Here is a 16,753-nt window from a genome sequence, read left to right on the forward strand (position 1 = left end):
CAATTCTCATGTTAGTTGTCAAATTACGACTTTCAAAACAATTCAATAAAAGCGCCTTACTTGCAGCTTAAACTGAATTGCTTGGTTTTGAAAAGTTTGTTTTAGGGTTTTTATTTAGTGTTTTTAACATAATGTGTAAGAAATTGGTAATATTTGATTTTTTGGCAAGTATTGACGAGGAGCCGAGGCGCCAAATGGCCATACAGCGTAAAATACGCTAACAATGTGACCCATTCTCGATCGATGACCGTGAATTGGTTAAAAGGTATAGGCTTACCGAGGATTTAGTGCGAATCTTTGCGATGTGCTTAAACCTCATGTCTGTGCAAAAAACATAAAAAAAAAACATCAAAAACATCAATTGCAAAAATATCCAGAAGATGTCAGCCAAAACTTCCCATCGACATCAACAGAAGAGGCTTTTATTGTCTGACGAAATCCGAAACTACAATGGAGAATATACCACCTCAGACATGAATGTTCATGTGGGTGACGTGGCATTACCAAGGAAGAGGTGCACCGGCTACTCATAGAAATAAGAAAACAAAAATTGAAAATCGAAAATAAAAATTCAACACGTACTAGTTGCAACCGAATAAAATTGCAAATAAAGGAGAAGGGGACTTTTGGGCCCAGCAGTTAACTAGTTGAAATGTATATTAAAAAAACCGTCATATTTTTCTAAGGGAAATCACAAAATATGGTACCTTGTTTCTATCTAGGAAGCGAGAAAACTTAAATTAGTTATAAAACTAAATAATTATTTATGTATAACGTACTCTGTGATTTAAAACTTCTTAAAACACTTCTGTCTGACATCAGTCAGTCACCGATTGACAGATGACACTCGTTCGTTGTGTTTCGTTCTGAGTGCGCACGTATTTTCCATGTTTTATTGTTTAACCCCACGACCTCGCCTTTATAAAGGACTTTTGACGGCTCTTGCATCTCTAAATTACCTGACTCTCTATTTTGGACAACTGTTTAAACCTATCAATCGGATATTGACGACATGGATCGCTGTGTAAATTGTACGATTGCGACTGGTCGCAGTAACTCTATTGGCAGAAGAGTCTTGGAAGATGAGGCGATTTTATCAGTTATTCGTCAGTGGCGTGCATCTCAGCCTGTATAATATGGTATCTCAGTTGGGAAAGATACCAAAAAAATATACGTACCCCGACCCCTACACAATTCTTAGATGGCATTCTCCTAATTATTGAAGATGAATAATACATATTTTATACTAATATTGGTGTTTTATTTATATATCCTCCTGTCCCTTTTTTAGTTTTTAAAAGGTTAGTGCCTACTGCTTCTAATGGCCTATACACACCACGTTTTTTAAACGCGCCGGTGCCGCGCATTTGTATCGATTCAAACGTATTTTTTTTTGTTTCATTTTCAATGTATAAGTAGAATTAAATGATAATGATGATCATTCCTGACAGTACACAATTCCTTCCAACTCTTCACAGCGCCTTCGCCTTACGCATTCAAATGCTCGGAAATATTTTCCCACATTCTCCTTGTAGGTATGCTTTCGAGCATAAGCGCTCTTGTTGTAAAAACTATATCTATATAGCGTTCGAAAACTATATCTATATCACATAACGTACAAATCCAATTTAAATTGTTATCCAAGGTCAATATTATTTGATTTATATTTCACTATGTTTTGTACGTATTGTTTTATGATATATTCTGTTTTGGAAATATATTATCTTATGTTTCAATACTAAAAGAAAACCGTAACTTACCGAAAATAAAAAATGTATACTTCCGAAGGTCGCCGGCAAACATTACAAACCAGCCAAAGACAAAGTGAACAATTCAGAAGGCGGCCTAATAAATATATGTCATAATATGAAATTTAGCCAGGCAGTTTACGGGCGTGAAGTGAATTGCCTGGAACCTGCATGGATGTTTAAAAGTTCATAATACGGCCCCAGGGGCCGTATTATGAACTCTTATTTCCAGTCAGTTTACGCCGTGAAATGAATTGCCCGGCTAATTCGTATTATGAACACTACTGCCAGCCAGTCAGTGGTCACGTGACAATACAAACCGATTTCTGCACGACTTTTGGCTGGCTGGTTGGCGTTTACGCGTATTATGAACCCTATTTTGACGTTTCAATTCTCATGTTAGTTGTCAAATTACGACTTTCAAAACAATTCAATAAAAGCGCCTTACTTGCAGCTTAAACTGAATTGCTTAGTTTTGAAAAGTTTGTTTTTTGGGTTTTTATTTAGTGTTTTTAACATAATGTGTGAGAAATTGGTAATATTTGATTTTTTGGCAAGTAGTGACGAGGAGCCGAGGAGCCAAATGACCATACAGCGTAAAATACGCTAACAATGTGACCCATTCTCGATCGATGACCGTGAATTGGTTAAAAGGTATAGGCTTACCGAAGATTTAGTGCGAATCTTTGCGATGTGCTTAAACCTCATGCCTGTGCAAAAAACATCAAAAAAAAAAAAACATCAAAAACATCAATTGCAAAAATATCCAGAAGATGTCAGCCAAAACTTCCCATCGACATCAACAGAAGAGGCTTTTATTGTCTGACGAAATCCGAAACTACAATGGAGAATATACCACCTCAGACATGAATGTTCATGTGGGTGACGTGGCATTACCAAGGAAGAGGTGCACCGGCTACTCATAGAAATAAGAAAACAAAAATTGAAAATCGAAAATAAAAATTCAACACGTACTAGTTGCAACCGAATAAAATTGCAAATAAAGGAGAAGGGGACTTCTGGGCCCAGCAGATAACTAGTTGAAATGTATATTAAAAAAACCGTCATATTATTTTAAAGGAAATCACAAAATATGGTAGCTTGTTTCTATTTAGGAAGCGAGAAAACTTAAATCAGGTTATAAAACTAAATAATAATTTATGTATAACGTACTCTGTGATTTGAACTTCTTAAAACGCTTCTGTCTGACATCAGTCAGTCACCGATTGACAGATGACACTCGTTCCTTGTGTTTCGTTCTGAGTGCGCACGTATTTTCCATGTTTTATTGTTTAACCCCACGACCTCGCCTTTATAAAGGACTTTTGACGGCTCTTGCATCTCTAAATTACCTGACTCTCTATTTTGGACAACTGTTTAAACCTATCAATCGGATATTGACGACATGGATCGCTGTGTAAATTGTACGATTGCGACTGGTCGCAGTAACTCTATTGGCAGAAGAGTCTTGGAAGATGAGGCGATTTTATCAGTTATTCGTCAGTGGCGTGCATCTCAGCCTGTATAATATGGTATCTCAGTTGGGAAAGATACCAAAAAAATATACGTACCCCGACCCCCTACACAATTCTTAGATGGCATTCTCCTAATTATTGAAGATGAATAATACATATTTTATACTAATATTGGTGTTTTATTTATATATCCTCCTGTCCCTTTTTTAGTTTTTAAAAGGTTAGTGCCTACTGCTTCTAATGGCCTATACACACCACGTTTTTTAAACGCGCCGGTGCCGCGCATTTGTATCGATTCAAACGTATTTTTTTTTTGTTTCATTTTCAATGTATAAGTAGAATTAAATGATAATGATGATCATTCCTCACAGTACACAATTCCTTCCAACTCTTCACAGCGCCTTCGCCTTACGCATTCAAATGCTCGGAAATATTTTCCCACATTCTCCTTGTAGGTATGCTTTCGAGCATAAGCGCTCTTGTTGTAAAAACTATATCTATATAGCGTTCGAAAACTATATCTATATCACATAACGTACAAATCCAATTTAAATTGTTATCCAAGGTCAATATTATTTGATTTATATTTCACTATGTTTTGTACGTATTGTTTTATGATATATTCTGTTTTGGAAATATATTATCTTATGTTTCAATACTAAAAGAAAACCGTAACTTACCGAAAATAAAAAATGTATACTTCCGAACGTCGCCGGCAAACATTACAAACCAGCCAAAGACAAAGTAAACAATTCAGAAGGCGGCCTAATAAATATATGTCATAATATGAAATTTAGCCAGGCAGTTTACGGGCGTGAAGTGAATTGCCTGGAACTTGCATGGATGTTTAAAAGTTCATAATACGGCCCCAGAGCAATCCCGGAAGTACGGTCAAGACCCCTACCAGCATCTTACTGGGATACGTCCTTCCCCCAAGTGGAGCTGAAGGCAACTCCAGTCTTGCGAATCTCCACTCAAACCAGCCGATTAAGGCAAGAGTGAGGTAGGAGAGGCCACTCCGGATAGTCACGAGTACTAACCGGAGTTAAAAAGTAGGGCCTCTCCCGGGAGTCAGGTCCGTGGGGTCGCCACTGCCCAACAGCTCGCCACAAGCTGCCTTGCGGACCACTGCCCAACAGCTCGCCACAAGCTGCCTTGCGGACACTGCCCAACAGCTCGCCACAAGCTGCCTTGCGGACCCACTGCCCAACAGCTCGCCACAAGCTGCCTTGCGGACACTGCCCAACAGCTCGCCACAAGCTGCCTTGCGGACACTGCCCAACAGCTCGCCACAAGCTGCCTTGCGGACTTATTATTATTATTATTATTTATACAGCATCATGATTATGGGACCCTGTCGTGATTGAAACCAATCGAACAACCTCGTCGTACAGTTAGGTAAGCCGTTTTACCATTTATTTCTCTTTTAGTATACATGTCTATATGCGAATAAACATGGATATAAAATCCCAACGAATAACAGTTACGCAGATAGGCACGATCACCTAGCCTGGTCAGAGGATCCTCCTTTTCTTAGGGAACTTTACTCACTGTTCCCTAAATTATATACCATTAGATTACCCAACTAAACATAATTTCCTACATTTTCCTTATACACTACAATACAGATAAAATCAACCAAGATCTTATAACACTTACCAGTCATACTAGCCTCCCGCACCCAAGCGCCGATATCCCCCCTCATATCGATAGTATACTCAGCCAGACAGTCGAGCAAGGCGTGTATAATCCCCGCGACATAGTCCCGCACTCCCCCCACGATGCCCTGTGTCTGGCATACTTCAGTGAGCCCCACTACTGCGTCACGTCTCGCCTCGGCCCACTTCTGTGTACCTTCCGTCACTTTAGTACAGTTGATCAAAGATTGGATGACCAGCGATAGGTGTTCTGTGAGCACGAATTTTGGTAGCGAGCCTGAAAGAGAGGTTTAATTATTATTATAATGTATGTTCTTTACATATCTCGGGACCACAGGGTCCCGGACCTTTGGAAGGCGTACGAGGGGCCGAAGCCAACTCGCAGAGGCCCGTTGAACTGAACAATTTTAATCTATATGTGATGGGACATCAGCCGGCGATTATCCCTGTATGCACTATTATTATTATAATTTTTCGTATATTTTTATTTATAACACTCTAAAATTATATTTTTAAACATTACTTATAAAAATAAAAAACAAAATAACATTTAAAAATATAAAAATAGGATTAATTAATTAATTAATTTAATTGATTTTATTATTGTTTTTTTTTTTATTTGTTTAACATTCTCTAGATTTACATTTTTAAATACTACACATATAAAATAAAATAATATTTAAAAATATAAAAATAGGAGCCGACCAGTAGCGGGAGCATGGTCCAAGCCACCGGTGGTTAGGGCTCCAGAGACAGAAACCTCCTCACAATACGTGCCGTTTCGAGGAGTACTGCCTTCTGCATCAGGCCCTTGATCCATCCGCCCAAGCCCAGCCTCCTAAGGTGGTTGTCGAGGCTGTTGGGAATTAATCCATTGGCCGACACGACTATCGGCACAACGATAGCCGAATCCACATTCCACATGTCGACAACCTCGTGAGCCAAGTCAAGATATTTTATTTGTTTATCTTTTTCAGCTTTCACGAGGTTCTCGTCATGAGGGATGGTGATATCGATTATCATCGTGCGGCGCGCTTGTCGGTCTATCACCACTATATCAGGTTTATTGGCTACAATAGTCCTGTCAGTGATGATAGATCGATCCCAGTACAACGTGATATGGCCGTTTTCGAGAACTGGATCGGGCACATACTTGTAGTATGGAACCTCAAACTCAACAAGTTGGTACTGCAAAGCAAGTTGCTGGTGAATAATCTTGGCCACCTGATTATGTCTATGCAAATATTCACCATTAGCCAAACGACCACAACCAGAAATAATATGTCTTATGGATTCACCAGGACTATGACATGCCCGACATATGTCAACGGTCCCATCCTTAATAATATATTTCCGGTAGTTATTCGTAAGGATAACTTCGTCCATAATTGCACAGACAAATCCTTCAGTTTCTCCAAAGAGATTACTGAATCGTAGCCAAGATACGGACGCTAGAAAATCTACACTGGGTCCATGAAGGGCCCGGAAGAAGCGTCCGTGGAGCTCCTTGCTATGCCATACCTCCTTGCGGTCATTGACGCTTAGTACCACAGGTTTGCGCCAGTTCTCTTTTGCTAAAGATAGTGGAGTGAATCCATTGTCCACTGCCGCTACTTCTCGATGCATACCCTCGTTTACTTTCAGGAAATATTCCCTGAGGTTGCACACCTCACGGTTATGAAGGGTCTTAGCATTTAATAAGCCTCGACCTCCACATTTCCGCGGGATGTACAACCTCATGATCGATGAACGAGGGTGATGCATACGATTTGCAGTCAGCAGTGTTCGGACTCGCCTATCCAGGGTGTCAAGTTCAGTCTGAGTCCACTTGAGTATACCAAAAGAATACATCAGAACCGGCATGACCCAACCGTTATAGGCTCGCACCTTGTTTCCGCCTGATAATGAACTTTTCAGCACTTTATTCAGGCGGCCAAAGAAGCGTTCCCGTAACGATTGCTTCATGTCCGGTCCATTAATGCCTAATCCCTCTGACATACCCAGGTACTTGTAAGTATCATTTGCGGAGAGCGCTCTTAGTTTTGTGAAATCTGAGAGTTCTAGACCCTCAGATTCCACAATCCCTCCTCGCTTCACATGCATGACAGCACATTTATCTACTCCAAATTCCATTCTGATGGAACTACTAAATTTTTCAGTTATTTTCAGTAATTCCATCAGTTGTTTGTTATTTGGAGCAAACAACTTGAGGTCATCCATGTAAAGCAAGTGGGATATGACTAGACCCCTTCTCCGCAAAGGATAGCCTAGCCCTGAAGCCTCCAATAAAGTACTGAGAGGATTCAAGGCCAAGCAGAACCATAGTGGGCTCAGACTGTCACCCTGGAATATTCCTCGCACTATCCTTACAGGTTCTTCACTCCCTTGGATTTGTCTACATCCCGGATAGCAAAGCACAGTACTCCATTGCCTCATACATGACTGCAAGAAGGCGCGTAGAGTTGCATCTATTTTATACAACTCCAGCACCCTCATGAGCCATGTATGTGGCACAGAGTCATATGCCTTTTTATAATCTATCCAGCATGTAGACAAATTCTTTCGGGACCGACGAACCTGTTGGCTTACAACCATATCAATGAGGAGTAGCTCCTTAGTTCCACGAGACCCCCTCCTACATCCATTTTGAGATACAGACATAATGGAATATTTTTCAATATGATTTGTTATTTTTGTTCTCAAAATAGATGTAAGAAGTTTATAGACCGTTGGTAAACATGTAATTGGTCTATAATTTTTGGGTTCAGTGGAACTACCTGATTTATGGAGCAGATGGGTAACGCCTGTTGTTAGAAATTGGGGCAACGATCCAGCTTCTAAAGCTGCCTGGAACTGCGATGCTAAGCGAGCGTGTGAACTGGTGAACCATTTGAGCCAGAAGTTGTGCAGCCCGTCTGGCCCCGGTGATTTCCAATTTGGGACCGAACAGGCTGCACTGCTCACATCAGAGGAGGTGATTATCACCTCCTCCATCTCTGGCACAGTTTCACACCTCCGCTCAACATCACAGATCCAGTCATCCTCTGTGTGGCTAACAGGCACCGACCAGATGTTGCGCCAAAATGTGTTAGTGGCTTCATCATCCGGTCGCCGCCCATCAGTCACATCTTGGTTGGATCGTTCCCAATTTCTATATACCCACCTCTGATCTCTTTGGAACATGCGATTCTGAGTATATCGCTCAACTCGTATTTTGTACCGTCTGATACGATTTGCCCATGCGTAGATTTTCTGCTTCAGGAAGTCGATGCGCTCTGTAACACGTGACATGTATTCATGAGGACTGGTTTCAGTCCCCACAAATGCACGTCTTACAAAGCGCATCACTCTAGGACGAGTATTGCCCTCCCTGAAGCAGGATAGTTTGCCGATAAGCACCCTGGCCTCACTGATACGACGTTCAATCCTGCACTGCCAGGCTGGTACTGCTGGTTTTGGTCGGACTGCTGCGTCAAGATTCGAGAATCTGACGTTAGCCACTCGACAAGCTGCTACCGCCCCACAGTACAGAATCGAGTGTGTATCATAGAGGTTTTCGCTACTTTCAAAATATGTTTTTAGTAGCGAATTTAGAGCGCTTACCAGCGCCCTATTTTTTCCACACATGGGCAAACGTGGCAGTTTTGGTTTTAAAGGAGCAAATCTATACTCACGAATCGCATCCTCCAAAGCACTCCTCAGTCTTTCATTGCACTGAGTACTTACTTGTTCAACCCTGTCGTCCTCCACTCCAGCGGTAGGAGTGGTCGGTGTCACATTTTGTGACACTGTAGGTATTTGTGCCACCTCTTGTGGTGGGGCGGGGACGACACGGTTGCGCAGTGCTTCTGAGCGTAGCCGATCAAGTGCAGCCTCGTCCAATCTACGATTGCGTTGGATGACCCGCACCTGATCCGAGAGTCGTTGAGCCGAGACGTTGACGGATGGTTCGAGTACCTGAAACATCGACAGCATCCTTTCACGGTACGCAGTGAGGTTAGTTCCTCCCTCCGTAGCACCGTAGTACGCGCGCATGACGTTCTCATTTATTGTTTGAGTCCATTTCATGCGCCGCGCAATAATTATTATTATTATAATTGATTTAATTATTATAATTATTATTATATTAACTAACTTATGTCAGGGAAATTGATATATTGGAAAAAAGTATATTTCTATGTATTTATGACCCAGACAATGTGTATTTTATCTCTGGTAGCCAAATTACCCACAATTATTGTTTCGCTGAACCACTTAAACAACTGACACAAGTCTTTAATATTTTTGGTCATTCATTAATTAATTCGGAAAAGTATAGAGAAAAAGCTTAATAACAAATGTAGAAAAACAAACAGCTTCCATTAATAAATACTGAAAAAACTACATTTAAGTAGTTGTGAACTATAACTATACAATGTACACCTGTTTTCCACCATGTGTGTTATAAGTCCCATGTACTAGGGGATGAGCCTATTGCCATAACCTGCACCTCTGCCTACCCCTTCGGGGACAAAAGACTTGACGTTGACGTTGAACTATAATCAGTCCATACTCACCAACAGCCCTAGCGTACCCCATCCTCAGCACCAAACCATTGACCCCAGTATTGCTGAGCTGTTCACAGTACTTCTCCATCAGTTGCTTGCGTTTCTCCTTAGCAGTCAGCTCGCCGTACTTCAAGTTATCATCGCGCAAGTAATGGTCGAACACTAGAGGTAATGCGTAGATTGCCTTCTCCCTAATGGCTTGTACCTCGTGAGATAGACATTCTTCAATAAGATTCAGCCATTCATCTGTAAAAACAATACAGACATGTACCAAACAAACAAATATAGACTTTATATACACCTTACTTATGAATCATATTCGTTTATCGTTTATTTCAGCTTAACTTGTAAACGATTTATTTTCGCCCCGAAATTCGACCTTATTGACTGACAGTGACCTTTCCAGTATATTTTAGTTAATAATGAATAATGTAAATACTTTTTTTATGGAATAGTAGGCAAACGAACAGACGGATCACTTGATGGTAAGCGATCAGCACCGCCCATGGACACCCGAAACACCAAGTGCGTAGCCGGTCTTTGAAAAAGAGAATACGCTCTTTTCTTGAAGGTTTGAAGGTCGGATCGGTTCGGGAACACCGCCGATAACAGCTCATTCCACAGTTTTGCTGTGCGAGGCAGAAAGTTTCCTTCATTCAAAAGATAGGCAAAGGTGCCTACCGTAACATTTTACACTACTTTTACATCAGTTACTTTGTGATTCGCATGTACTGTATTTTGCGATTTCGTAAATCATATTTTGCCACACACGGGGGCTGTTATTAAGGAAGAAATAATTATATTTAGTATATAATAGATATTTGGTCACATACGGGGGTAATGAAGAAATTATTATATTTAGTATACAAATAGCATAAGTTACCAATAATATCATGTCCATGGTACGGCTGGTTGGCCAGCGACAGCGAGGCGATGCAGTGGCAACACGCCTGCCGCATGAGTTCCCCGCCCAGCCCGCGGAACTGCTGCCGGGACCGGAGCCCTGACACCAGACCTCGGACTGATAGACATACGTCTTCTGATAGTAGGGAGTCTGCGGTTTTACCTGGAAGATGCGTAGTAGTCATTTTATACACAAGTACATTTTTTTTTCAGCCACAGTCATCCCACTGCTGCGCAAAGGATAGGGATTTAAGATATCATACACAAGTACAATAAACAACAAAAATCATTATCCTAATTTTATTTATCGGACTGTAGATATTGTTGTTTAGTAGAAAAAAATACGAATGGAAAACACACCGTGAATAGATTGATGAAATAAAATGTGGAAAAAATACTGATAAAAAAGAAACTTACCATTTGGCAGTTCAGCTTGAGAGAGAGCATAAATAGCTTCACCGATAGCTAAGATGGCTCCGTGCCTAACATTCAGATCAATGGACTCAGTCTTTTTCACCAATTTCGGTAACACAACCGTTGCTACGTAATCCGGTATCTGGAATTAAAAGACAGAGTATACCATTTTTTCCAAAATTAACTTAGTTATCTCACAACTCAAAAAGATGGGAGCAAAATATAATCTTACAAGGTCTCGCATCTTGGATTTTCCAGACGCTCAAAAAACGGTGAATGGAGTGTCGAAAATGATTGAATAATACACACTCAACATCAAAATAAAATATACAAAAATAAAAATAAAATAACTAAACCTACTTAACCTAAGTAGCACAAAATATTTATAAAATTATGACATAATGCTGTCATATTGTAGTGTTCCAAAATTAAATTTTTTGACGCAGGTTGTAGATGGCCAGTCCGAATAGTAATAAAACCTTTTTATTATAAAATCTATTTTAATTTTATCGTACAATCAGGGTCAATCGTTAGCCGGCAAACTAATATTATTTTTAGTTTGCCGTTAAACTGATATTATGTAAAAAATAACTAACTGCTTTAAATTAAGTGAAATTATTTACCTTATCAGTCAACTTATTGAGTGCTTTGGCGGCAATTTCTCTTATAGCACAGTCCCAATGTTCAACCTTCAGTTCAACGAGATGGTCTATGAGAGGCTGCGTGTATTCTGGGTATGAGGCCACTTGTGGGGCAATGACTAGGTAGGCATTGTTCCTAGGGCCTACGGATTGGAAGTCCGCAGTAGTGAGTACGTTGATACCGTGCGGGAACATGCCGTGACGACCTACGTTCTCTTGGTAAGCGGCTGAAGCGGCGCGGCGACAGTTTATCTGTGAACAATGAACAATGAGGTGGACTTACTGTAGTTAACATCATTTATAGCCAAAATTGCATAGGACGTCCACAAAAGTTTTACATCGTGATCGGTCGAAACAATGAAATTAGGTGCAAAGTATTGTTTTTGAAGTTTTTACTGGCATTTGAATATTGTCTTCAGCATTATTATTTGAGTACTAATTTTATCAATATCAAACTTATGTGTCGCCTTCCAGTTAAGTGAAGTGACAGTACATATTCATAAAATAACCACTTTAATATCCAATGAAGAATTCAAGATTATGAAATGAAGACTTACCTCTCTATCAAAACAAGCAGTACTAATAAGCGCGAAGGCGAGGGGTTTAGCATAAGGCGCGAGTGCGGCGGCGTCGTATGCCCGTGCGAAGGCCCATGCGGCGTGGCAGGCGGAGTCCCGGGCGGCGCGCCCCCCCGCGCCCCCCGCGGCCGCGCGCGCCTCGTCCCGCCGCAGCGCGCTCACCACGCTCGACACGCCCTGCCCCACCTGCCCCGGGGACAGGAGACCGCGACGGGCTGGAAACGTCAAACTATGTCATCATCAACAGTCTCTCAGAGGCCATAGCTGGACCATGAGCCTCTACAAAAGAGGGACCTGTCATAATATACATTAAGTAAACTGTGTTTTAATATCATACAAAAATCCCTTTTAGATCTATCCCACAAGTTGACACCCAAGCAAAAATCGCCGACAGCCGCAACACAGATTGATTGATCAAGTCATAACAAGTCTCAAAAAAATGTTTTTTATGAGTAATTTGTACATTTCGTTTTACTACTTTACCTAGTTCAGCCAACGCCATACATCCTCCATGCCAGGCAGTCTCTCGTTCGTTTTCGGCGAACAACGAGAGTACACTGTCACATACATCGGCGGCGGCGAGCGCGGGCAGACGGGCGCCGATACGACCGACTCCTTTAGCTGCCGACCATCGCACCACTGTGTCGTCGTCGCGCAGGGAACATAGTAGCAGTTCTACTACATCTTCCACCTGGATGAAACGAAATATTTTTAATTTAATTTTATTTGGAAAACAAACAGATATCATATAACAATAAATATATATTAAATATACAATTTACTGTTTCTGTGCTATTTAAGGGTTCCTGTATGGCTCGAAACTGATCGCGTAACCACAAATAAGTACTGTATACGTCATTAGATTTGTGTAAGGTTGAAATCTTATATCTGAGTGTACTATTTGTTGCAGAACAAAAACAGTGAGAGGAAATATTGCGCGATGATATTTTGCAGTGTGGATTGAAAGTTATTTATTTACATATCATAACTTAAATATTAGTAATCTCTTATTTTATACCTCCTGAGGAATATCCTGGTCATCATCATCAGGTGGAGAAGTGATAGGTTCGGTATCGCCGGCGGCCGCAACTCCACCGCCGAGCGTCACAGCCAACGAGCGGGAACCACGAGTGTAACGCCACGACACTACACGCGGACGGAGGAATGTCAGACCTAGGAACAAAGATATAAGGTTTAATTTAGCGTGGTTGGTTTTTATTTATTTTTAAGGTGATGTTCTATGAAAAATTATAATTAATAACATGTGGTTTCTAGAAACAAAACACATGAGAATGCCTTATTGATTGTCATGAGTTAATTTCCTGGATCAATGACGAATGTTTACTGTTTAAAGTTTTCAGTTGTTGCATGGGGCCTACAAAGCACTTAGTGTATAGCCAATAAGTCCCCCCACCCATATATTAAAAAACTGATAGTCTAACTACCAACATCACAAAGATATAAGTAGTATTTTATAAATATGTTCACTCACCTATTCTCTGCACAATCTTCACACCATACTTCCTAACGAGCATAGCTTTATGTTGTTTATAATTCTGGTTGGTGACCCAAGCCAAGAGTTTCGGAGCCAACGGTAGCAGATCATCTCTCTTGCCATGTTTCAGTACAGCTGCAACTGCTGCTAGCACACCATAGTGAATCGTTTCCTCTTCTTGTAAATTGGAATGTAGATCGCAAGCCCAGTCGAAGAATGCACCCATGTATAACTCTTTTACATCAGACCTGTGAAAAGGTAAAAAATGATGTGTAGTTTTGTTCAGATTTAAAATGTTTAAGTTTAGTTTCATTTTTATTCTACTATAATTTTCCATGCTGCCTTGCCCTGACTACCACGTTGGTCGAGTGGTCGCAAGCGCGACAGTCGGGCAAAAAGTCTCGGTCTCGGGCTCGATTCCCGGGCCGGGTAAAATACAAAATACTGGGCTTTTTTCCGTTTTTCAAAAATTTCTCAGTAGTAGCACGGGGTCTAGAATTTTGCCCAGTATATTATGGCAATAGGCTCACCTCCAAATGGTTTACATTGTGCGGTGGCATTACATATCGTTATGTGCACCTCTGCCTACCCCTTCAGGGGTAAAATCGACTGCGTTTCTTTATAATATAAAAATAAAAAAACCTTAAAACAAGAAAGTCATCAAACATTGAAGCAGTCGGGACCCATTCTAAATATGAAGACTTAGTAAGGGCACTTAGAATGGGTCCCAACTACAACTGAATTTTTTTAATTTTGACGATGCGTATAATTTTCCAAATACAAAAGAAACAGCTAAAGCTAAAGTAATTCCTTCATGACACAACAAAAATATGCAGATAAAAATATTGCATGTCATTGGTTCTAATATTTGTATGAGTTTCAGAACAAAAAAGTGAACCATTTTGATTATTTAATAAATTATAATAAAGTATTCACCTTATAAGAAACTTGGAAGCTAAGTAAGCACTGGCCTCAGCACATGAGTCCTTACTCATAGCATAAGTCTTGCAGATATTGAAAATTCTCTCCATCACGGTCAGTTTCTTTGATCCTTCCGCAGTATCTGTGAAAATAGAAAAAAATAAAAGATGGTGAAGAAGGGTAATTGGGCCTCTGGTAACCTCACAGACACAACGGAACAAACGCAGCTTGTTTCACACCGGTTTTATGTGAGGCCGCGTTGTCTCTCTGGTTGTGCCAGCCCATTCATATAGCTCTCCCCAAATGCAATATTTAATTCAATACTAATATTAATAAACTATTTATTTTTGATAATATTTTATTTTTACAATACTTTCTAAATATTGCATTAAATCAAAAAGAATTTGTCTACCTGCTTGTCCAGGTGCAAACCCATCAAGCCGACTCATGTGGAAAGGAATGATCACAACAATAGAGAGCCACAACAACAACACAAATCTACTCCTCCATGTCTCCTTGTCTTTGGGATCCTGAGCCTCCAGGAATGTTAATACTGTTAGGAGATCTGACACCTGAAATTTTAAAATAATGTAATTGAGTTATAAATGCTTCTAAATGGGCAATATGTGGTTGTATTATCATACTATCATTATAATTGTGAAAGTTTGTTTGTTTGGATGTTTGTCTGGCAATCATGTTGAAACTACTGAATGGATTTTGATGAAATTTGGTATACAGACAGGGTATGACCTGACTTAGGTGATGGATATTTTTATCCTATGGGAACATGGGTGAAGTTGCTGGCAGAAGCTAGTCATTAAATAACCATGAGCAACTATGTTTGAATAAATGGCTAGGACATAGCAACAATGTGGCCTGGTAATGTTTGCAATGTTGCCATGGTGTTGCAACCAAATATTGCACAACAATATCAAACTTTAAATAGAACTTTTGCAGTTATTACTGAATTACTTGTTACTCAGTATTTCAGTCATTAGCCAGAACAAATAGCCAAACAACAATAGAAAATAAAAAAAAAAAAACATAAAAAAAATAATTTTAGTGTACATATCGCTTGTATATTCATTTGCATGCATAGTAAAAAGCTGTTATTTTAATATTAAAAATAGACACTCCAATTTTATTTATTAATCTAGTTTACTTAGTATTGACTAAGGTGTAGTTTTAAGAACTGGATATTTAGCATAACAAATTACCTCATGAGGGAGATGTCTTATAACAATCTTGTATCCTCTTACTCTGATGATTTGATACATATAATTAAACGTAGCATGCTTCAACTCGAAAGGAGAGTCTTTATCCTTAATTAGGCTCAGGAACTTCGATAACATCTTGTCTAGATGGGGATCAAGCAGATGTGGTTGTTCATAGTATTGCTTCAAGATTGCATACAGTTTATCATATTCTACTTCCAAAGCTGGTGTGTTATATATATTTTTAACATTATCAATCATGTTCAATACATCTTCTATCTCTGAAAAGTGCTCTAAGGCACATCCTAAGCCAATGTTGTCGCATTCATCGTCCCGGTTGAGGTCTGTGTCTAGACCAACCATTTTAAACTATCTGCTCACGCTGAAATCAAAAACATTCAATAAGTTTTCATAAATGAAGTTCTTCATCTTATTAGAAAATATGAGCTTCAAGATTACTCACCAATTTCACACGCAATAAAACTAAAAAAACAATATTTTTGTTGCGGTACGAATGCTTTTGTTTGAAATGACAATTGACAATTTGACATTTTTACTCGATTCGATTCGGCAAGTTTTTGACATTGACATTGGTACTTCAACACGATGTTTTGCTATGATTAATAGTACTCTTATAACATCATGCTTTTTAATCCCTGGTAGTGAGTAGTTATTAATCTTATAGATTACTATTACTACATAAGTCTTCTTCTCTGTCATTTCACTCTTGGCAGAGCGGTAGTGGTCACGTTGAGGCGGCCGTATTTGTATTGACGGTGGAAGCTACTTTCCTCACGGCTTTCCTTATGATCTCTCCCTGTTAGTGGATTGTCTGGGGTAGTCTGACACAGCGTTTCTCGTAGCCGATTTGACTTGGTGAATCTAATTCATAGGTGATCTGGTTCCCTCTATTTTTCCCTGCACAAACAGCCGCTCGGTGAAGACATGGCTAAAGTACTACATAAGTATTATCTAATATAAGGTTTTTCTTGTTGTATTTAGGAAATAAACTAATAAAAGTCTAAAAAAGTAAAAAAAAATAACATTGAGAATCTTCTCCTTTTTGGGTAGTCGGTTAATAAAAAAGCGCTCACGACTAGAGAAGGTTGATGATTTTTGATAAAATACCAACTGAAATAATGATGATATTGAGAAAATA

General features: G+C 39.8%; 1 protein-coding gene across 1 annotated transcript in view; it reads right to left on the reverse strand.

The window, feature by feature from the left end:
• Positions 1–16,224, reverse strand: part of LOC118268415 (tubulin-specific chaperone D) — a 27,156-nt gene extending 10,932 nt beyond the window's left edge. The window contains exons 1-13 of the mRNA XM_050706575.1: positions 16,058–16,224; positions 15,598–15,976; positions 14,793–14,952; positions 14,396–14,522; positions 13,457–13,707; positions 12,983–13,137; positions 12,448–12,655; positions 11,944–12,179; positions 11,369–11,638; positions 10,749–10,887; positions 10,312–10,494; positions 9,438–9,674; positions 4,883–5,158 (exon numbers count right to left, since the gene is read on the reverse strand). Of these exons, the coding sequence (XP_050562532.1) occupies positions 4,883–5,158; positions 9,438–9,674; positions 10,312–10,494; positions 10,749–10,887; positions 11,369–11,638; positions 11,944–12,179; positions 12,448–12,655; positions 12,983–13,137; positions 13,457–13,707; positions 14,396–14,522; positions 14,793–14,952; positions 15,598–15,957 (2,602 nt within the window). The 5' untranslated portion in view covers positions 15,958–15,976; positions 16,058–16,224. The remainder of the gene's footprint in view (positions 1–4,882; positions 5,159–9,437; positions 9,675–10,311; positions 10,495–10,748; positions 10,888–11,368; positions 11,639–11,943; positions 12,180–12,447; positions 12,656–12,982; positions 13,138–13,456; positions 13,708–14,395; positions 14,523–14,792; positions 14,953–15,597; positions 15,977–16,057) is intronic.
• Between the last annotated feature and the right edge of the window lie 529 nt (positions 16,225–16,753).

The sequence above is a fragment of the Spodoptera frugiperda genome, chromosome 29 (genome assembly GCF_023101765.2).
Source record: "Spodoptera frugiperda isolate SF20-4 chromosome 29, AGI-APGP_CSIRO_Sfru_2.0, whole genome shotgun sequence".
In the NCBI taxonomy this organism is placed as follows: domain Eukaryota; kingdom Metazoa; phylum Arthropoda; class Insecta; order Lepidoptera; family Noctuidae; genus Spodoptera; species Spodoptera frugiperda.